This window comes from Chiloscyllium punctatum, chromosome 1 (assembly GCF_047496795.1).
Source record: "Chiloscyllium punctatum isolate Juve2018m chromosome 1, sChiPun1.3, whole genome shotgun sequence".
Taxonomy (NCBI): Eukaryota; Metazoa; Chordata; class Chondrichthyes; order Orectolobiformes; family Hemiscylliidae; genus Chiloscyllium; species Chiloscyllium punctatum.
In genome coordinates this window covers 88,940,275-88,964,049 of record NC_092739.1, presented here as the reverse complement: position 1 = coordinate 88,964,049, position 23,775 = coordinate 88,940,275, and the positions used below count along the sequence as shown (strand labels likewise).

The window sequence follows — 23,775 nt, the reverse complement described above, 5'->3', positions numbered from 1 at the left end:
AACCAGAAGGACAAGGGCAGCAGTTGCATGGGAACACCACCAAATACAAGTTTTCCTCCCATTCAAATGTATCCTAGTTTTACAGCTGAATGTTAGGTATCTTCCTAAATTCAACTGCTTATACTATGCTTGAAGATATATAGTAAAATAACTTTTATGATCTTAAGATCTCCCAAAATGTTTTGCAGACAATGTCATGTCTTTTGAATTGAAGTCATTCCTTCAATGTATGAAAATCAAATCCTTTGGAGGACAAGGACAGCAGGTAAATGGGAACAGCACCACCCACACATTTCTCACCATCCTTACATGGAAACATATTGCTGTTCTTTCGCTGTTGTGAAGTCAATATCCTTGAATTGCCTCCCTAAAGGCATTGTGGGCCTACCCACAGCAATGGACTGCAGCAGTTCAAGAAGGTGGCTCACCACACCACTTTCTCAAGGGCAACTAGGGATGGGCAATAAGTATTAGCAAAAGTAGCATAGCCCATGAATAAAAATAAAAATATAAAGTTGTAATTAACTTCCAAAATCAACAGTGAGATAATGACTGAATAACCTATTTATGTTTAATATTGCCACTTGAGTGATAAGTATTGGCAGATACCAAAGATATCACAGCTGATGTTCCTCAAAATGGTGTTATGGTTTTTTAGACCCCCCCCCCCCAGAGAAGCTGGGTAAAAGGTTGATTTAAAGCCTTGTCTACCTCTAGCAGTTCAGACGAGTAATTAATATAAAACACAAAAATAACTTAATTCTTCAGCTCAGATAGACAGAACATTTCGCTGCTCGTTGGATGCTGCCTGAACTGCTGTGCTCTTCCAGCACCACTAATCCAGTATTTGCTTTCCAGCATCTGGAGTCATTGTTTTTACCTTAGAGAGAACATTAAGACAAGTTAAGCATTTAGAATATTCCTCAAAATCTTTTCTCATACAATTAGCTAAAGAGAGTAGAAAGGAAACAGAAGACCTGTCACATCACACTAGATGTTGTTCATCAAATTAGAAAATATGTATATTGATGCATTTACAATCAAATTAGGTTAGCGTGAATGGTTATTAATGAACTATTAATATATGTAACCAAAACTAAGTACGCTTTCTTTCATAAGTAAGATTATATAATGTAACTAGAAAATGCATTGAATGTTAAATGAGTTCTGAATAAATGAATTTACATTGAATATATCTTTCTGATAATAAGGCAAATTAGCTTCTTGAAAAATGTTTATAATGTATATGCAAAATCATCATGAGCCTGATCACACCACATCTTTTCCTTTTGCATTAGTCATCGATGTTACTCATTTTATTTATTCATGAACCTCTCTAAATACAGCCCTGTGCTTTGTAAATAATATTTATTGTTACGTTGCAGCTATGGCCCATCATCTTAGAGGAGATGAGTGGTTCTGGCTACACATCTATACAGGTTCAGTGAAATCAGGTTCAGTGTGGAAATATAGTTGACTGAATCTCCAAGACACTTCTGAATGGACTATTGAGTATCTGAAAACAATGAAGAAAATAACTGCCTTCTTTTTTCTCTTTCAGCACTAAAACGTAGCCACTTGACAAGCAGAGCTCTTTAAAAATGTGTTGCTGGAAATGCGCAGCAGGTCAGGCAGCATCCAAGGAGCAGGAGAATCGACGTTTCGGGCATTAGCCCTTCTTCAGGAATGAGGAGGGTGTGCCAAGCAGGCTAAGATAAACGGTAGGGAGGAGGGACTTGGGGGAGGGGCGTTGGGAATGCGATAGGTGGGAAGGAGGTTAAGGTGAGGGTGATAGGCTGGAGAGGGGGTGGGGGCGGAGAGGTTGGGAAAAAGATTGCAGGTCAAGAAGGCGGTGCTGAGTCTGAGGGTTGGGACTGAGATAAGGTGGGGGGAGGGGAAATGAGGAAGCTGGAGAAATCTGTATTCATCCCTTGTGGTTAGAGGGTTCCTAGGCAGAAGATGAATCGCTCTTCCTCCAGGCATTGTGTTGCCATGGTCTGGTAATGGAGGAGGCCAAGGACCTGCATGTCCTTGGCGGAGTGAGAGGGGGAATTAAAGTGTTCAGCCACGGGGCGGTTGGGTTGGTTGGTTCGGGTGTCCCAGAGGTGTTCTCTGAAACGTTCCGCAAGTAGGCGGCCTGTCTCCCCAATGTATAGGAGGCCACATCGGGTGCAGCGGATGCAGTAAATGATGTGTGTGGAGGTGCAGGTGAATTTCTGATGGATATTGAAGGATCCCTTGGGGCCTTGGAGGGAAGCGAGGGGGGAGGTGTGGGCACAAGTTTTGCATTTTTTGCGGTTGCAGGGGAAGGTGCCAGGAGTGGAGGTTGAGTTTGTGGGGGGTGTGGATCTGACAAGGAGTCGCGGAGGGAGTGGTCTTTCCGGAATGCTGATAGGGGTGGGGAGGGAAATATATCCTTGGTGGTGGGGTCCGTTTGGAGGTGGCGGAAATGACGAAGGATGATCTGATGTATCTGGAGGTTGGTGGGGTGGTAGGTGAGGACTAGTGGGGTTCTGTCCTGGTGGTGATTGGAGGGGCGGGGTTCAAGGGCGGAGGAGCGGGAAGTGGAGGAGATGCGGTGGAGAGCATCGTCAACCACATCTGAAGGGAAATTGTGGTCTTTGAAGAAGGAGGCCATCTGGGTTGTTCGATGTTGGAATTGGTCCTCCTGGGAGCAGATGCAGCGAAGGCGAAGGAATTGGGAATATGAGATGGTGTTTTTACAGGGGGCAGGGTGGGAAGAGGTGTAATCTAGGTAGCTGTGGGAGTCAGTCGGTTTATAGTATAATATAGTATATAGTATAGTATAGGATTAACGAATTCAACACACGGCGAGACGTCGAACAATTCTTCCGCTGCCTTCGCCTCCGCGCCTACTTTTCTAACCAGGACTCCCCGCCCACCCTCTGATGACCCCTTCTCCCACCTCCAACACACCCCATCCACCTGGAAACCCCGTGCTGGCCTCTTACCCGTCCTCGATCTCTTCATAGCCAACTGCCGCCATGGCATTGACCGCCTCAACCCCTCCACCCCTCTCACCCACTCCTACCTCTCACCCTCGGAACGTGCATCCTTCCACTCCCTCCACTCCAACCCCAACCTCACCATCAAACCAGCAGACAAGGGAGGCACGGTGGTAGTTTGGCGCACCGACCTTTATATTGCTGAGGCTAAACGCCAGCTTGCGGACACCTCCTCCTACTGCCCCCTTGACCATGACCCCACCTCCCACCACCAAACCATCATCTCCCAGATCATCCATAACCTCATCACCTCAGGGGATCTCCCATGCACCGCCTCCAACCTCATAGTCCCACAACCCACACCGCCCGTTTCTACCTCCTGCCCAAAATCCACAAACCTGACTGCCCCGGCCGACCCATTGTCTCAGCCTGCTCCTGCCCCACCGAACTCATCTCTGTATACCTCAACACAGTCCTGTCCCCCTTAGTCCAAGAACTCCCCATCTACGTTCAGGACACCACCCACGCCCTCCACCTCCTCCATGATTTTCGCTTCCCCGGTCCCCAATACCTTATCTTCACCATGGATATCCAGTCCCTGTACACCTCCATCCCTCATCACGAAGACCCCAAAGCCCTCCGCTTCTTCCTTTCCCACCGTACCAACCAGTACCCTTCCACTGACACTCTCCTTCGACTGACTGAACTGGTCCTCACCCTGAACAACTTCTCTTTCCAATCCTCCCACTTCCTCCAAACCAAAGGAGTAGCCATGGGCACCCGCATGGGCCCCAGCTATGTCTGCCTTTTCGTTGGATATGTGGAACAGTCCATCTTCCGCAGCTACACTGGCACCACCCCCCACCTTTTCCTCCGCTACATCGATGACTGTATCGGCGCTGCCTCATGCTCCCACAAGGAGGTTGAACAGTTCATCCACTTTACTAACACCTTCCACCCCGACCTCAAATTTACCTGGACCGTCTCAGACTCCTCCCTCCCCTTCCTAGACCTCTCATCTCTATCTCGGATGACCGACTCAACACGGACGTATACTATAAACCGACTGACTCCCACAGCTACCTAGATTACACCTCTTCCCACCCTGCCCCCTGTAAAAATGCCATCCCATATTCCCAATTCCTTCGCCTTCGCTGCATCTGCTCCCAGGAGGACCAATTCCAATACCGAACAACCCAGATGGCCTCATTCTTCAAAGACCACAATTTCCCCTCAGATGTGGTTGACGATGCTCTCCACCACATCTCCTCCTCTTCCCACTCCTCCGCCCTTGAACCCCGCCTCTCCAACCACCACCAGGACAGAACCCCACTAGTCCTCACCTACCACCCCACCAACCTCCAGATACATCAGATCATCCTTCATCATTTCCGCCACCTCCAAACGGACCACACCACCAGGGATATATTTCTCTCCCCTCCCCTATCAACGTTCCGGAAAGACCACTCCCTCCGTGACTCCCTTGTCAGATCCACACCCTCCACAAACCCAACCTCTACTCCCGGCACCTTCCCCTGCAACCGCAAAAAATGCAAAACTTGTGCCCACACCTCCCCCTCACTTCCCTCCAAGTCCCCAAGGGATCCTTCAATATCCATCAGAAATTCACCTGCGCCTCCACACACATCGTTTACTGCATCCGCTGCACCCGATGTGGCCTCCTATACATTGGGGAGACAGGCCGCCTACTTGCGGAACATTTCAGAGAACACCTCTGGGACACCTGCACCAACCAACCCAACCGCCCCATGACTGAACACTTTAACTCCCCCTCCCACTCCGCCAAGGACATGCAGGTCCTTGGCCTCCTCCATTACCAGACCATGGCAGCACGATGCCTGGAGGAAGAGCAATTCATCTTCTGCCTAGGAACCTTCTAACCACAAGGGATGAATACAGATTTCTCCAGCTTCCTCATTTCCCCTCCCCCTACCTTATCTCAGTCCCAACCCTCAGACTCAGCACCGCCTCCTTGACCTGCAATCTTTTTCCCAACCTCTCCGCACCCACCCCCTCTCCGGCCTATCACCCTCACCTTAACCTCCTTCCACCTATTGCATTCCCAACGCCCCTCCCCCAAGTCCCTCCTCCCTTCTTTTTATCATAGCCTGCTTGGCACACCCTCCTCATTCCTGAAGAAGGGCTTATGCCCGAAACGTCGATTCTCCTTCTCCTTTGATGCTTCCTGACCTGCTGCTCTTTTCCAGCAACATATTTTTAAGCTCTGATCCCCAGCATCTGCAGTTCTCACTTTCTCCAAGCAGAGCTCTTTGTCAATTTATAATGCCAAGTGCTCTCTCCTGGTGACAGAACCAGCCATACGACTGTAATGTTGCAAGCTGGCCTTCTCACTCTACAATATTGATTTCACAGCAGTAATGTGGAATAATTGCAATTTTAATGAACCAGCATGCCCAACTAACCATCAATGGCTTACTTCAAACTCAATGTAAACTCACAAAGCAAAACTAGAAGAGAATTGAGGAGGAAATATTACAATTTGAGTATGAGACGGCAGTGTTACAATTCATATTTGCAATAACAAATCAATCTTGTTACACTGTATGTGCTTTCTCAGTATTGTCTCGAATATTTTTGACTGCACAAATGAGTTATTTTTGTTCAGAACGTTTCATAGTTTTTTTGAAAACTCTGCAACTGAATTCCTTGGAAAGAACAGTTTAATATGGAGCTGCTCTCGAGAAAAACTTATTGAAGGTATTTCATCCGGGCTTGTTTAAAACATATCTCCTTATATGATTGCCAAGAAAAACAAATTAATTGTATGTTTATTAAAATGTAAACTCTCATACCAAAAGCTGAAATCACAAAGTATTGTGAATAAACAATATATCAAAAGTCTCTTTCGTTTATAGGACAGGAAATTTAAACCAGTACTGAAGATAAATAAAAATAGCTAAGCTATCAGTCATCTTAATTGACCCACAGAAGACATATATTTCTGCAAATATTAAATGACTAGTAAATACTGTTAAGGTAAAACATAATCTTAAAACAAGTTATAAATATGTAGCCTGATAGATTAGAATGTGTGATATAGGTAAAACATTACAAAGAGAACACTTCAAAAATCGAGTACCAAACACTAACTTCATCTGAACTCCGTGGCTTTCTGTTACATCCTAACAGGACATATACTTTTGGCAGCCTCACTGTGATGCCAGATCTTGTGCTAGATATAAACACAGTTACTTTCTTACTTATTACAGAGTAGTTATAGCACAGAAGGAAGCCAATCAACCTCCAGTGTCAATACTGCCTCTCTGAAGGATCAAATTCACCAGATATCACTGCCAGCCATTCATGCAACAGCCTTTTATATTTTTTTTCTTTTCAAATAATAATCCAATTCTCTCAATTCCTCACCAAACTATGAGCAGTGCATTTCAAATATCTACTACTTGCTGCATGAAAAATCTCTTCCAATGTTTTGTTCTGCTGCTTTTTTCTGTTACTGTGTTAATTCTAATGTGTTTGGACAAATTGTACTTTGAGCCTATCTTTAGAAATATTTGTAAACTGCTGTACTGAGTATCAGAAATAAATGAGTACAGTATCAGTGAAATACTGTTGATTATTGTTGTGATTCTGTTCGCCGAGCTGGGAATTTGTGTTGCAGACGTTTCGTCCCCTGTCTAGGTGACATCCTCAGTGCTTGGGAGCCTCCTGTGAAGCACTTCTGTGATGTTTCCTCCAGCATTTATAGTGATTTGTATCTGCCGCTTCCAGTCGTCAGTTCCAGCTGTCCGCAGCAGTGCCCGGTATATCGGGTCCAGGTTGATGTGCTTATTGATTGAATCTGTGGATGAATGCCATGACTCTAGGAATTCCCTGGCTGTTCTCTGTTTGGCTTGTCCTATAATAGTAGTGTTATCCCAGTCGAATTCATGTTGCTTGTCATCTGAGTGTGTGGCTACTAAGGATAGCTGGTCATGTCATTTCGTGGCTAGTTGGTGTTCATGGATGTGGATCGTTAACTGTCTTCCTGTTTGTCCTATGTAGTGTTTTGTGCAGTCCTTGCATGGGATTTTGTACATTACATTGGTTTTGCTCATACTGGGTATCGGGTCCTTCGTCCTGGTGAGTTGTTGTCTGAGAGTGACTGTTGGTTTGTGTGCTACTATTATAGGACAAGCCAAACAGAGAACAGCCAGGGAAATCCTAGAGTCATGGCATTTGTCCACAGATTCAATCGATAAGCACATCGACCTGGACCCAATATACCGGCCACTGCAGCGGACAGCTGGAACTGACAACCGGAAGCGGCAGATACAAACCACTATAAATGCCGGACGAAACATCACAGAAGTGCTTCACAGGAGGCTCCCAAGCACTGAGGATGTCACCTAGACAGGGGACGAAACGTCTGCAACACAAATTCCCAGCTCGGCGAACAGAACCATAACAATGAGCACCTGAGCTACAAATCTTCTCACAAGCTTTGAACTGTTGATTATATTTTGGATGCATCACAAAGAGCATTAAACTCCAATTTGTAGACACATTAATCATTCAGCAATATCACAATTTTTCTGCATTTACCTTCTCTAAATATGCAATAAGAAAAGGGTAATGTTCATTTTGTATTGAGCTGCCAACATTTGACTTTCAATCAGTTGTGTGCTGTATCTTTATTACAAAGAAATCTGTTTATTTTACAGAAGTATTACAGTTTTATTGATGCCTTTCAATAAGTTAGGAAAGTCTGTCCAAGTTGTCAGACTTGTATCAACACATAGATCCCAGAATATAATTGATAGGTTAATTAAATGATTACACGGCAATTCTGGGGAGGGTGGAATCATTTCTATCATCCTATTTTGAAATCTTAACAATCCTCTGACCTAGTCTCTCCCATTGCAACTCCCAGGTCATTTCCTCTGCCCTGAAGCTCTTCAACTTGTCTGGACTTGTCCGACCTGCCTATTTCCTTTTCCACCTATCCACTCCACCCTCTCCTCCCCGATCTATCACCTTCATCCTCTCCCCCATTCACCCATTTTATGCTACTTTCCCCTCACCCCCACCCTCCTCTAGCTTATCTCTCCACGCTTCATGCTCACTGCCTTTATTCCTGATGAAGGGCTTTTGCCCAAAACATCGATTTCGAAGCTCCTTGGATGCTGCCTGAACTGCTGTGCTCTTCCAGCACCACTAATCCAGAATCTGGTTTCCAGCATCTGCAGTCATTGTTTTTACCTTATCAATACATTTACGTCTACTTAGAGAAAAGGACCTTGATAATAATATTTTTAGATATCAATATGTATTGAACTATCCCAAAGGGTACATAGTTAGTACTGAATGAATCTTGAAAATCAAAAATATTTTCTCCATTTTGCTAGTTCTCATGTAATCATGCTCCTATCGGACGTTTTTCAGGGAAGCCAAATAAAGTTATGCCAAAATATTCAATAAAATTAGAAACACAGAGGCAAGTTACAGACAATCTCAAATATCTGGACGAATATATCTCCGTAAGTAGCAAATCTCAGCATCAATGAGGACACTTAAATACCAACTGGAACAGAGTTAATCTTAAACCTGAATGGAAAGGGCAATGCAGTATTCACAAGACACTGTCATCTAACATTTGCCAGAGGGAGTTTTATTTGAAAGCTGCATTATTTTCCAACAATGAATTCTTCACTAACTTCAGCAGATATCAGCATCACCACAGGGAGAGCTGGAATAAAGAAGTATTTATAGCTGCGTTGAAAAAGCAAAAATAGCACTAAGTCAAAATTCATTTATTTATGAATGAAGGTTGAGCATGATTATTGATTCAGAGAAAGATTTGAAGCAGAAAGACTTGCAAGGCTACGAGGAACTGGCAGCGATTGGGAATTAATGAAGGACCCTTTATTCGAAGTCGACAGATGTACCAATGGATTGCCGCATTCTGTGCTCGCTTACAGTATTCCATAATGAACCAGGGTAGAATAATAGTAATTAATATTTCTCCCTCCAGTTCAATGAAACAAGTTTGTTAGTAAAGGTGCAGATTTTTTAAGTTCTGCATTATTAAACCTCCTCTTGCATTTCGGATATCAATTATTTTTCAAGTTGCTACATGAGGAAAAATAAAACTTGTCTTTGGAGCTTCCCACATCTGGATGGATTCGCTAGTAACCGCCAGAATCAATAATTGTCTTCTTTCAGGTAATTCAGCAGGTTGTTCTGCAAGTGCAATAAGGCGTATGGCCTGCACTGAACAAATTCAGTATTATTTAAAGCATTAAAATAAAATGAAGAATTGAGGATGCTGGAAATCTGAAACAAAAACGGAAATTGCTGGAGAAAATCGGTAGGATCTGTGGACAGAATGTCCGCATCATCTCCAGTGATGCTGCCAGACCGATTGAGTTTCTCCCAGCAATTTCCGTGTTTGCTTCACTTCAAAACATCTCGGACACACATTTTTGTTTCTCAAATACGCAATAAGACGCAACAAGGACAAATAAATCGTGGCTGGGTCTGATAGCATCAGCAAATGTTGCATTTGTTTGTCGTACATGAATCATTTCAGTCTGGGGGTCACTGGGCTCCTGCAATTGATTGATCTCGCTGTTGAAAGTGAAATCAACATGCATGGGGTGCCGGCCAGAGCATCAAGTGGACCGCTGGATTTCAGAATCTTCCCTCTACTACCCTGAATGAAATGTTCTACAGTGAAAAGATAACTCCCGCCAAATGAATCATTTCATAGGTACTGTAATAGATTCTGATTCGCCATCGTCATGAGGCTTTCTACATTGACTGTTCGGAAGTGATCTCTTGTTAAAATCGAGCTCTTCACGAGAGTATGGAAAATCTACATCACAATTATAATAGTGAAAGAAGGGTGACTGTGAAGACAAAAACAAAACAGCTTCAACTTTTTGCTTAATATCAGAGTGAAAAACCAGTAAAACTGGACAGTCGTGTACCAGTTTAAAAAAATCTCCGAAAGAACTGTGGGTGCTGGAAATCAGGAATAAAGGCGGGTCACCGAACCCAAAACGTTAACTTTGATTTTTGTCCACAGATGCTGCCGGACCTGCTGAGCATCTCCAGCAATTTCTGTTGATGCATCAGTAAATCCTGTCGGAATCGGACAGAGATGGGGACTCCGGGAACACTGGGACCAGTTGTCGACTTGTAAAATAGAAACATATTATGAACTCATTTATTTATTCACCATGCGCTAAAAAAAATTCCCTGTGAAGTTTGGAATAAAGTAGATAGTCTACTCTACAAAATGGAAACCATCTGTAGGACAGCATCTGAAAGGTATAAGATGCACAAATCGTCACTTTGGAAGCGAGTTAGAGAAACGGTGGTTCATTCAATGAGCCGAAACAGACAGAGTGGGCCGAACGGTCTCCCCTATCTCTATCAGCAAAACTTGCCCGAGCTGGATCCCCAAGTCGATCTGCCAATCAGATTTCGATTTTTAAAAAAATCTGTCCGCTGTTTAGGGGAGCAGTTTGACCGGGTGCTGTCTGGGGGTCGTCTCATCAGGGAGACTTCATTCTAATATCAAACACTTTATTCAACTCAAACGGGCATTACCATTCAGCTGCATCCTTCTGATTAAGCGAAACATAGTTTAAAAAAAAACAATGGTTAACATTTCACACAGGAAACGGGTTGATATCGGAGACATGAGCTCTCCCCACTCACCGGCATTCCTCAATTTCTTGTTCCTGTAAACTGACAAGATGACGAGGAGGTTCCCCAGGATATCGATCACGATGGTGAATATAAGCAGCCCCGCCAGGATGGTGGCTACCCAGGGTGGCCGATCCAGAATGAACGGTTCTGGGACCAGCACGGAACGGTTTAAACAGCTCACATTGGTGCTCATTTTCCTTAACTTTGACTTGGCGCCGCAAATGTAAATTCTACGGAGGGATCCAGCCAACCTTCAGCACCAAAGCCAGCCCGGTAACCCTGGTCACCAGTGATGAATTTGACCAAAGCAATCTACACCACATCCATCAGGGTTAAAGTTTTATTTCCGGGGGGGGGGGGGGGGGGTACAAAAACAAAACCAAGGATCTAACTTTTCTGAAGCTGCTAAATCTACCGGAGGCAGGACTTTTATATCTCCCAGTGTCCCGCTCACATTGCTAGTTAGTGTCCCTTCAATGTTCACGGCCCTTCTGCCATCATGTGACGGCGGCTTGCACTGAGCTGTGTAGGAAGACCGCCCCTATGTGGCGGGGAGAAGGAGCTTTCATTCATCCCCACGCTACACCACTCACACCGAGTAACATCAATCCCCCTGTCTGTCTCCTTCAAGGCATTCGCTAGTTCTGAGAAAGGGTCACCGAATCCCGAAACTCCTATTTCTCTGCACAGATGCTGCCAGACCTGCTGAGCTTTTCCAGCAACTCTTTTTTTACATTTCTGATTCACAGCATCCGCAGTTCTTTCGGTTTTGTCAGTTCTTTCATTCATTCATCAATTGACATCATTGCAGACATCCGTACGTGTGCTTCTTCTAACCTGTCCTTTAGTTTCTGTCTACTCCTTTAGCTACTTCATCGTTCCATTCAGATGTTCGTTGTTTTCTAGACCAAGTTGTCAGTTTTATAATTTCCAGACCTTTTGTGAAACTCCCAACTGTATCTCAGGTTCCGAAATTAGAAAATAAATACAAAAAGAAGTTGCATGTCTGGGAAATATTCCATTAGGGCCCTTAATATTTGTAAGATTGACTGGTGAAGTGCCGGAAGATTGGAGGGTGGCTAATGTTATGCTATTATTTAAGAAAGACTGCAAGGAAATATCTGGGAACTACAGAACCTGTGACCCTAATGTCTGTGGTGGGTAAATCATTAGAGGATTCTGAGAGACAGGATCTTGAGGCAAAAGGAGAGGCGAGGACTCATTTGGGATAGTCAGCATGGCTTTGTGTGTTGGAAATGGTGTCTCGTGATTTTGATTGAATTTTTTTTGAAGGAGTGACCAAGAAAGTAAATGAGGACAGTGCAATAGACGTACTCTACATGGAATTAGCAAAACCTTTGACAAGGTACCACATAAGCCGTTGTTGAGTCAGGTTAGATCTCACTGGATCTGGGGAGAGCTGGTTAATTGGAGGTAGAAGGCAGAAGACAGAGGGTGGTGGTAGAGGTAGGTAGAAGCCTTCGACCAGCAGTATGCCACAGGGATCGGTGCTGGGTCCACTGTTATTCATCATTTGTATAAATAATTTGGATGAGCATTGAGGAGGTATAGTTAGTAAGTTTGTAGATGACACCAAGACTGGTGGTATGGTGGGTGGTGAAGAAGGCTATCTAGAAATAAAGTGAGATGTTGATCAACTGGGCCAGTAGGCTGAGAAATGATGGATGGAGTTTAGATAAATGCAAGGTGTTGTATTTTGGTGGGTCAAACCAGAGCAGCACTTACACAGTCCTGGGGAGTGGTATAGAACAAAGCAATTAGGGGTGCAGATTCAGAGCACCTTGAAAGTGATATTTCATTTAATTTATTATATTCGCCACTCACAATGAGAGCTTCTCCACAGTTAGATGACCAAATACAGGCTGAGTGAACACTTTGCAGAACAATGCCATTCAGTCCACAATTATGACTCTGTGTGTCTTATCATTTTAATTCTCCTCTACATTATCATTGTGATTCTTTGGTCTTAGCTCCTACCTTGTTCCATTAAATCTGAACAGAGCTTTGAGGAGCACCATTACCTTCCAGCTCGGCATTCTACAGCCTTCTAGACATGGCAGTGAGTTCAACCATTTCAGTCTATTTGAACTGCTTTGTGAAACAGCAGTGTTGGTTATATCTCTGCTATTGTCATTTAGACTCCTCTAGACTACAATTTTTGTTTCTTTACTTGTCCTGTCACTATCCGTTTTGTTTTATAACTTAATTACTTTTGCCATTTAATCACTTCTTTATTGTTCTTTGCTCCAAATTCCCCCACCAACTGCCTAACCTAACATTCTCTGCCTCTGGATCTGCTTAATGCTTGTCAAAAGTCCAAGTTTTTCTAGTTCTGATGAAAGGTCATTGACCTAAATCGTTAACTATGTGATTCCTTCCACAGATGTTGCCTGACTGTGTATTATCATAAATACATGGCATCATTTTTATGTTATCGCATGGGAAATGTTTTGTGGGATTGTTTGGTGCAGTCAACTGCGTGACTCAAAAAAATTGAAAGGCCAGATTATGTGATAAGTTATTCATTTTCTACAATGCTCTGTGTATAATAACCTTGATCTCTTTTGATTAGAAGATGCAAATAGGATGTGGGAACAAAGAGGTTATGATGCTGAAACAAAGTTGTGGCATTTGTGAAATATTGTGTGCAATTTTTGGCCTCCCTCCTACAGGAAGGACGTTATGAAACTTGAAGAGTTCAGAAAATATTTACAGGGATGTTGTCAGGGTTGGAGGGTTTGACCTATCAGGAAAGGCTGAATAGGCTGGGGCTGATTTCCCTGGAGTGTCAGAGGCTGAGGGATAACCTTAAAGAGGTTTGTAAAATTATGAGGGGCATGGATAAGGCAGATAGACAAGGACTTTTCCTTGGGGTGGGAGAGTCCAGAATTAGAGGGCATATGTTTAGGGTGAGAGGGGAACTAAATAGGCAACGTTTTCACCCAGAGTGTGGTGTGCGCATGGAATGAGCTGCCGGAGGAAGGGGTGGAGGCTGGTACAATTACATTTAAAAAGCATTTAGAAAGGTAAATGAATAGGATGGGTTTAGAGGGATATGGGCCAATTGCTAGCATATGGGACCAGATTAATTTCGGATCTCTGGATGGCATGGACAAATTGGACAGAAGGGTGTTTTTCCCTGCTGTACATCTCTATGACTATAATGAGTTCCAAAGGGCATGAGTACAATAAACCAAGGGAAAGAACTGAGAACAATGCAGACTTTTCAGAAGAGTTTCCAATGGCCGTTTCCCATGTTCCAGGGCCCACTTTGCAGAACAATCCCCTTCAGTGCACAATCGTGTATTTCTTGTCACTTTAATTATCCTCTACATTATCATTGTGATTCTTTGGCCCATGCTTCCTACATCTGAACAGAGCTTCAAGGACCATGGCAATGGGGCAATGAGCCACTGAAGTGAAAATTTTATTGACACTGTCAGACTGCATAGGCCTTTAGTGGGGTTCAGAATGCACTCAGACTGTCACGTTATTTATCTGAGAAGCTGGACCCATGATTATAAGACCATAAGACGGTAAGAAAAGGAACACAAGGGTCCATATGGCCCCTTGAGCCATTTCTGCCATTCATTTGGATCATGGCTAATTCAACATTTCTCACCAGGAGACTGTGAGGTCTGCAGATACTGGAGATCAGAGTTGAGAGTGTGTTGCTGGAAAAGGGCCTGTTTCCACACTGCAAGTAATCTAATGGAAGCAGCCCTGTGAGGAAGAAATCCGAGGAGCAGGAAAATCAACATTTCGGGTCATCAGGAATTAGGCTGGGAGCCTCGGGGATGGAGAGATAAATAGGAGGGGGTGGGGCTCCGGAGAAGGTAGTTGAGAGTGCAATAGGTGGATGGAGGTGGGGGTAAAGGTGATAGGTCAGAGAGGAGGGTGGAGCAGATAGGTGGGAAGGAAGATTGACAGGTGGGACAGTTCATGAGGGCAGTGCTGAACTGGAAGGTTGGAACTGGGTGAGGTGGGGGGAGGGGAAATGAGGAAACTGGTGAAGTTCACATTGATGCCCTGGGGTTGAAATGTTTCGAGGCAGAAGATAAGGTGTTCTTCCTCCAGGCATCAGGTGATGAGGGAGTGGCGGTGGAGGAGGCCCAGGACCTGCATGTCCTCGGGACATCTTGCATGTCCTTCCCATCTATCTGCTCCACCCTCCTCTCTGACCTATCACCTTTACCCCCACCTCCATCCACCTATTTCACTCTCAGCTACCTTACCCCCAGCCCCACGCCCCCTCCCATTTATCTCTCCACCCCCGAGGCTCCCAGCCTCATTCCTGATGAAGGGCTCCAGCCCAAAGTGTCGATTTTCCTACTCTTTGGATGCTGCCTGAACTACTGTACTTTTCCAGCAACACACTTGCAACATTTCTCACGTTTATTTTCCGTCTCTTTCCCTGTAACCCTTGATTTCCCAACTGTCAAGAACCTAAACATCCCAGCTTTAAGTGTATACCAGAACTTTGTCCCCACAGATCTCTGTGCCCAGCAGTTTCAAAGAAGCAGCCATGGACGGCACGGTGGTTCAGTGATTAGCACTGCTGCCTCACAGCACTAGAGACCTGGGTTCAATTCCCACCTTGGGCAACTGTCTGTGTGGAGTTCGCACATTCTTCCCGTGTCTGTGTGGGTTTCCTCCAGGTGCTCCGGTTTCCTCCCACAGTCGAAAGGTGTGCAGGTTAGATGAATTGGCTGTGCTAAATTGCCCGTAGTGTCAGGTGAAGGGATAAAAGTAGGGGAATGGGTCTGGGTGGGTTGCTCTTCGGAGGGTTGGTGTGGTCTTGTTGGGCTGAAGGGCCTGTTTCCACACTGCAAGTAATCTAATGGAAGCAGCCCTGTGAGGAAGAAATCCCTCTCAGATGTAAGTTAGTGCCCCTTTATTCTGAGACTATGCTCTTTGGTTCTAGACTCTTCATGAGGGGAAATGTACTCTCTGCATTTACCCTGTCCAGCCCCTTAGGATTCCTAAATGATTTAATGAGATCATGTCTCATTCTTCTGCGCTCCAGTGAGTAGGGTCCCCACTGTCTTGCCTTTGTTTATAAGATAATGCCTCCATACCAAGGAATCATTCTAGCGAACCTTTTCAGACCTGCTTCTAATGAAGTGATATCTTTCCTGAAATAAGGGAACTAAACTGCTGACAATGTGTTCTGAGCATCATTTGTACAGTTGCAGTAAGACTTCCCTACTCTTATACTCCAACCTCTTTGAAATAAGGATTAACATTCCATTAGCCTTCCTGATTATTTGATGCATCTGTGTGTAGCTTTCTGTGTTTCATATACAAATACCTCCAAGCCATTTGTATTGTAGCTTTATGCAGTTTTTCACTGCATAAATAATACTCTGTTCTTCTGTTGTCTCTTCCAAAATGAACGACTTCACAGTTTCCCACATTTGCCAACTCCTTGTTCACTTACTCAGTCTATCAAGATCTCTCTGTAAACTGTATCCATCTTACCAACTGCCTTTCCACCTATTTTTGAGCCCATCTACAAATTTGGCTTCCGAAGTCACTTCCTTCCTCCAAGTCATTAATATGTATTGCAAACAGTTGCAGTCCCAGCATTGATTCTTGTGGAACCCCACTGGCCATGGGCTGTCAGCCTGAAAATGAGCCCTTTACCCTGACTCACTGTTTCCTACCCATGAGCCAATTCTCTTTCCAAGCCAATATACTATCTCCAACATTGTGGACTCTTATTTTGTGACTTAACCTGTTGTGAGGTTCCTTCTATTCCTTGCTTTCTGGAAGACCAAATACAACACATCTATTTTCTATCCACTCAGATTGAGATTTCCTCGACAAAAAATCTAATAAATCAGTCAGACACAATTTTCCTTTCATGAACCCCTGCTGACTCTGCTTAATTGGATTATGATTTTCCAAATGTTCTGCCATTACGTCCTTAATAATTGATTGAAATACTTTTCTAACAATAGAAGTTAGACTAATCAGCTTGTAGTTACCTGTTTTCTGCCTCCCTCCCTTTTGGAATAAGGGTGGCACATTGGCAGTTTTCCGATCCTCTGGTTCTTCTCTGTCATTCAACAAATTTAGGAAAATGTACAACTTTGCAACTACTATCAATGGAGCTATCGCTCCTCGGATCCTAAAATGCAAGCCATCAGGCCCAAGGGACTTATTGCCTTTAACCCCATTACTTTGTCTAATACTACTTCTTTAGTGATGGTGATGCTACTTAATTCCTCCCCCATATTCTTAAATATTAATGGGACATTTTAAGGTTTTTCCACTGCAAAGACTGATGTAAAATATCTGATTAACTCCTCTGCCATTTCCTTGTTCCCCAAAACTGTCTCCACAGATTCATTTTCTGAGGTGTATATGTTCATTTTGACCTCTCTCTTCCTTTTTATTTATTTAAAGAGTCATTTTTAGATTTCTCGCTAGTTTGCCCTTGTCATTTACTTTCCCTGTCTTTATTAGCTTTTTGGGACCTCCTTTGCTGGATTCTGAATTTATCCTAATCTTCAGGACGTTGGCTCCTTGTAAGCTTTTTTGTTCAATTTTATAGTTTCCTTAACTTTCTTGGTTAGCCATGATTGTTTTATCCCTCTCTTAGAATCTTTCTTCCTTACTGGGATATCATGAATTATCTCCTTAAATATCTGCCACTGCCTGCTTACTGTCATTCATGCTAATCTATTCACCCAGTTCACTACAGCTAATGCTATCCTCACTTCATTGCAATTTCCTTTATCTAAGTTAAACACAATTGTTCCTTTTCAAGTTTCTCACTCTCCAACAGAATATTATTATGTGTGTATCAGTATTGATGGAGGGCGTATTGGAGCCATATGATGATATATCCTCAGAATAATGGTCCTTCGATGACGACTCCTAATATCCTTCATTCATCTTCTCCACGGGAACATGCAAAACTCCTGAAAGACAGAAGATATGAAATTGCCTGAGTTACAGGAAATAGCAATTATGAGTTCCTTTTCCAATGAATGACTAGTGGGGTTCCTCCAGCTTTCAAGAGGTACATTAATGATTTAGATTCAGTACCTTTACAAATGTTATGAATGTCACAAAACTTGGATGCATTGTGAACCTTGATGAGGTCATGGAGAGCCTGATGGAATAATTAATTTTTAATTCTTTCCAGGGGTGTGGACAGTATTAGTGAGGCCAGCATTTGTTGCCCTTTTGTAATTGTCCTTGATCTGAATGGCTTGCCAGACCATTTCTAAGGGCAATGAAGAGTCAACCACACTGCTGTGGGTCTGGAGTCACGTATGGACCGAACCAGGTAAGAATGGCAAATTTTCTTACCAGATGAATTTTTCTGCCAATTAATGATAGTTTCAGTGATGATAATCATAAAACTATCAATTCCAGATTTTTTGAATTGAAGTTCCACCAACTTATATGATAGGAATTGAACCACATTTCCAGAGTATTGGACTGGTTTTTAGTATTACTAGTCCAGTGACATATTATCACTATATCACATGCACAAGTACAATTTTCTGCACTGTAGCATGAAGTGATTCTTTTTAGTAGCAACAATTCAAAAAAAAGCAAAATGAATAGGAATTAATTAATTATTTTCCAAGTGGCAGGCAGTGACTAGTGAGATACTAAAAGGATCAGAGCTTGGGCCTCAAACTAATGGTGATACACATAAATGATTTGGATAAGGGAACCAAGTACAACATTTCAAAGTTTGCTGATGACACAAAACTGAGTTTTGTAAATTGTTTGGAGAATATTGTTAGGGTGGCACAGTGGCACAGTGGTTAGCACTGCTGCCTCACAGCGCCAGAGACCTGGGTTCAATTCCCGCCTCAGGCAACTGACTGTGTGGAGTTTGCACATTCTCCCCGTGTCTGCGTGGGTTTCCTCCGTGTGCTCCGGTTTCCTCCCACAGTCCAAAGATGTGCAGGTCAGGTGAATTGGCCATGCTAAATTGTCCGTAGTGTTCGGTAAGGGGTAAATGTAGGGGTATGGGTGGGTTGCGCTTCGGCGGGGCGGTGTGGACTTGTTGGGCTGAAGGGCCTGTTTCCATGCTGTAAGTAATCTAATCTAATCTAATATGAGAAGATTTAGACAAGTTGAGTAGATGGGCAAACACATGGCAGATGCAGCATAATGTGGCTAGATGGAAAATTGTGCACTTCAGTGTGAAAACGGGAAGGAAGGATATTCTCAAAGTGGTGGTATGAAGGGAAGTGTGGACATATAAAGGGATCTGGGTGTCCTTGCACACCAGTCAATGAAATTAGACAGACAATTTAAAGAGTCCAATTAGGATGACAAATAATATATTTCAACAAGTTTATTTGGAAGCACTAGCTTTTGGAGCGCTGCTCCTTCATTAGGTGGTTGTGGAGTACACGATTGTCAAACACAGAGTTTATAGCCTTACAATCTTACAATCGTGTACTCCACAACCACCTGATGAAGGAGCAGCACTCCAAACGCTAGTGCTTCCAATTAAACCTGTTGGACTATAACTTGGTGTTGTGTGATTTTTAACTTTGTACACCCCAGTCCAACACCGGCATCTCCAAATCACAAATAATGTATTGATCTTCATTGCAAGAGGATTTGAGTCAGAAGTAGAGATGCCTTATTGAAGTTATACAGGGCCTTGGTGAGACTGCATTTGGAGTATTGTCTACAGTTTTGTTCTCCGTACCCAAAAAAAGGATATACTTGCCACAGAGGAAGTGCAACTGACATTCTCTAGGCTGATACCAGAAATGGCAGCACTGCCCTAAAAGGAGAGATTGACTTGAATGAACCTATGTTCACTGCAGTTTAGAAGGATGAGTAGGAATCTGATTGAAGCGTAAAAAAGTTCGGAATGAGTTGACAGATTAGGTCACCTGGTTGGAAATTCTTAAACCAGGAGTCATAGTCACAGGATACAGGGTGGGCTATTTACGACTGAGATATGGATTTATTTTTACTCAAAGGATAGTAAACCTGTCAAATTCACTATCACAGAAAGTTGTGGAGCCCGAGTCATGAATTGTCCAGTTTTGGTAATTTTCTACTTGCCATCCATCATTCTTCTTTCATTCTTCTTTATCTGGGAACATCCTGAATCCTGGAATGGTTAGACAATTAGTTGTTAGGCAAGTTCGTTCACACTTACCCTTTTAAATATAAATTGTGTTGGATTGGTAATCCCTTCTCCACGTTTGATGATACATATCATGCATTCTGCTAGACCATTTAGCTTGAGAAACCTGAGATCATTTGAGAAACCAGCTAAGTTTCTCAACTCCATTCTCCTGCTTTCTCCCGCAACCCCTTGATACTTAAGAACCTATCTATCTCAGTCTTCCGTATACTCAATGACGTGGCCTCAACAGCCTCCTGTCATGGCACTCCACATGTTACAGGTTGCAATCCTGAAATTATTCTCTTCAGCCCAATTCTCTGTCTCCATAAGGTAGCCAAACCTTTATCCACCTTCATATACTGCCCTCTAACACAATGAGCTCTTATCTTATTAAGTAGACTTAAGTGCGGTTACTTGACAAATGCTTTTTTGGAAATTGAATTATGTTAGATCTACAGGTTCCCCTTGATCTATTCTGTTTGTTAACCTCCTTGAAAAACTCTAATAAATTGGTCAGTTATGACTTACACTTCATGAAGCTATGCTGACTCTGTTTACTCATGTTATGTATTTCTAAATGTTGAGCTATTCAATCTTGTTTAGTAGACTCTGACAGATGTTAAGTTAACTGGCCTTTAATTAACTGTGTTTGATTCCAACCCTTTTTGAATAAGAATGTTACATTGTTAGTTTACTAATCCTCTGGGCATTTTCCAGAATCTAAGGCATTTTAGATAATTACTACCAGTACCACTGTCCATATATGTACTCCTTTAAAATCCTAGGATACAGTCCCTCAGGTCCAGGGGACATATTGGCCTCTAAATCCTTTAGTTTCTGTAGTAGATTTTCTCAAGTGATAGTTATCATGTTTATTTTTTGACTCCTTTGCCATTTCCTAATTCTCTATTATAATTTGCAAACCTTGTTTTCTAAGGGGGCTATGTTCACTTTGGCCTCTCATACAGTTGCACAGCTGATGTTTAATGCTGCTGTTTGGTTGGATTTCTTTTAGTTTCCTAAATGTCTACCACCACTTTGTTGTGTCTTTTTGACATGCTCACTACTGCTAACATGGTGTGAGATTGTCTCCAACAGCGTGATTCACCTGATATGGCAATGCTTATGTTATCTCCCATAACACAAGAAACTGAGTGCAGATACTTTGGTATTGAACATTTATATAACTAACTATTATTTACCAAACATTACATTTCTCAGTCACGTAAATATCTGGGCCAATTTTAAGCAATTACGATGGAACAGTATGCCTCCAGAACATGCCATGCTTAAGAGATCCAAGGGAAAATCGATTATGAGATCTATGTACACTCAGGTCGCATGCTATGATGCAGTTTAAGAGTTATATCTCTTAAAGGTGTACTGACAAACTGACCATCAGATACAACATAATACAGAATATGTCTCAGATGATTCCCCTCGGGTTCAGTTTAAGAAACAAAAACAGATATTGCTGGAGAAACTCAACAAGTCAGGAAGCATCTGTGGAGAGAAAACAGGCAATGTGTTGGGTCCAGAAACCCTTCATCAGAACTCTATGGCAATTACTGTTTTGTTTTAGATTTTCGTAGTTCTTTGTTTTATTTCAGTTTGAGAAAGATAGATTCCAAAAGTGTTTAAACTGGTTGATGATCTACCTATCCAATTGAAATTATTATCTTCCTCTGGACATACCAAATTTCCTGAGCTGCCTGAGGAAGAGGAGGCGATGTTGTGCCTTCTTGACCATTGCATCCACGTGGGAAGTCCAGGACATGTTGTCAGGTTATTGTCGGTCTGAGCAAACTGGATTGTATGCCTCAGGGATCGGAGCTGGGGGGGCCTCAGCAGTTTATAATTTACCTAAGTGAACTATATAAAGGAACAGAATGTATGATTGTCAAAATTGCTGACAACACCAAGATAAAGTTAAAAATCACACAACACCAGGTTAGAGTTCAACAGATTTATTTGAAAGTTCAAGTTTTCAGAGTGCTGCTCCTTTGACAAAGTTAAAAATCACACAACACCAGGTTATAGTCCAACAGGTTAAATTGGAAGCACTAGCTTTCGAAGCGACACTCCTTCATCAGGTGAGTGTCAATCACCTGATGGAGTGTCACTCCGAAAACTAGTGTGCTTCCAATTTAACCTGTTGGACATAACCTGGTGTTGTGTGATTTTTAACTTTGTACAGCCCAGTCCAACACCGGCATCTCCAAATCACGGTTCCTTCGTCAGGCAGTTACCTGAAAAAGGAGCAGTGCTCCAAAAGCTGTATTTTCAAATAAATCTGTTGGACTATAACCTGCTGTTGTGCAATTTTTAACTTTGTCCACCCAAGTCCATTGCTGGCATCTTCACATCAACAAGAAGATAAGTAGGGAAGTAAGTTATGAAGAACATACCAGAAGTTACAAAGATGTATATTAAGGTTAAGTGACCGTGCAAAGATGTGACAAATGGAGTATAATGTGGAATCCATAGAATCCCTACAGTATGGAAGCAAGTTATTTTGCCTATCTCGTCCACACCATCCCTCCAAACAGCATCCTACTCAAACCCATCCCCCAACCCTACATTTGTAAGCCTACATTTTCCATGGCCAATCGACCTATCCTGCACATTTTTGGACTATGGGAAGAACTTGGAGCACCCGATTGAACCCATACAATTACGGGGAGAATGTGCAAACTGTGAAAATGGGAAAATATGAAATTATCCATTTTGACAGAAAAAAAAGCTTAAATGGTGCGAATTTGCAGGGCTCTGAAATGGAGAGGGATCTCCATGTATGCCCTGCATGAATTGCAAAATGATACTATACAGCTAAGGCAAGTAACCAAGGAAGCTAATAAAATGTTGTCATTTATCGTGAAGGAATTCAACACAAAAGTAGGGTATTTACACTTCAGTTTTACAGAGCACTGATGAGTCCGCATCTGAAATGCTGTGTACATATTGATCACCTTAAGGAAGGATGTAAAGTTTACCAGATTAATACCTGGAAGAGCTGGTTGCCTTATGAGGTTGGGCTGAGCAGGTTAGACTTGTATCCTCTGGATTTTGAAAGAGTGAGAGGCTACTTGAACAAAACATAGAAGATCATGAGGGGTAGATGTGGAGAAGTTATTTCTTGTTATGGGAGAAGAACTTGACATCACTGTTTAAAAGTCATTGGTGGCCCATTTTAAAAACAGATTCGTTGAACCTTTTTTCCTCTGATGTTTGCGAATCTTTGAAACTTTCTTCCTGAAGAAGTATGGAAGCAGTGTACTTGGAAATTTTTAAGGCAAAGGTAGACAGATTCTTATTGAAGAAAGAGGTGAAACGCCATCAGGGATATGCAAGCATATAGATTTGAGGTGACTATTTAGTTCAGCTATGAATGTGTTGATTGGTGGAGCAAGCTCAAGGGGCTAAATAGCCTGCTCTTCCTCTTGATTCTTGTATTTGTTTTGTAAGCTGCATCTGTCATTTTAAAAATTTGAGCCATTTAATTCCTTTAATCTTTATTTCTTCAAAAAGAACACTTTTATTTGTAGAGCCCTTCATCATGCTTTTATTATTTAATACCTATTCTTTCACACACCTTGTCAGACCCCATAAGGTCATTAACCTTTCTGGTGCTGAATCCACTTCTTTGAGACCACACTCCAGTTGCTCACTGCCAGAGCACCTTGAAGCTGCGCTGTGTTTGGTGAGTCCAGTTGGTCTCTTCTTGCCACCTCTGTGATGTGGATTTCTCTCTGTGCCCCTATTCCTGGTATCAATAGTCCAGGCATAAGTCTATGAAAAGAGGGTTGAGGAGCAGTTGCTAGAAGTACATATTCAAAAAGCCAGAAAATGAAGAGGTACAACTGAAAAAAGATCATGATGGAACACCAGGAAATATGACTATTTCCTACTGCGCTTTCAATCCCGAGTTTTAAGTATGTGTAATTGTGGAAATTCATCCACATTACA

General features: G+C 42.8%; 1 protein-coding gene across 1 annotated transcript in view; it reads right to left on the bottom strand.

Moving 5' to 3' along the window:
• LOC140477129 (melatonin receptor type 1A-like) overlaps positions 1 to 10,953 on the bottom strand; it is a 62,708-nt gene extending 51,755 nt beyond the window's left edge. The window contains exon 1 of the mRNA XM_072570482.1: positions 10,674 to 10,953. Coding sequence (XP_072426583.1) covers positions 10,674 to 10,857 — 184 coding nt within the window. The 5' untranslated portion in view covers positions 10,858 to 10,953. The remainder of the gene's footprint in view (positions 1 to 10,673) is intronic.
• Between the last annotated feature and the right edge of the window lie 12,822 nt (positions 10,954 to 23,775).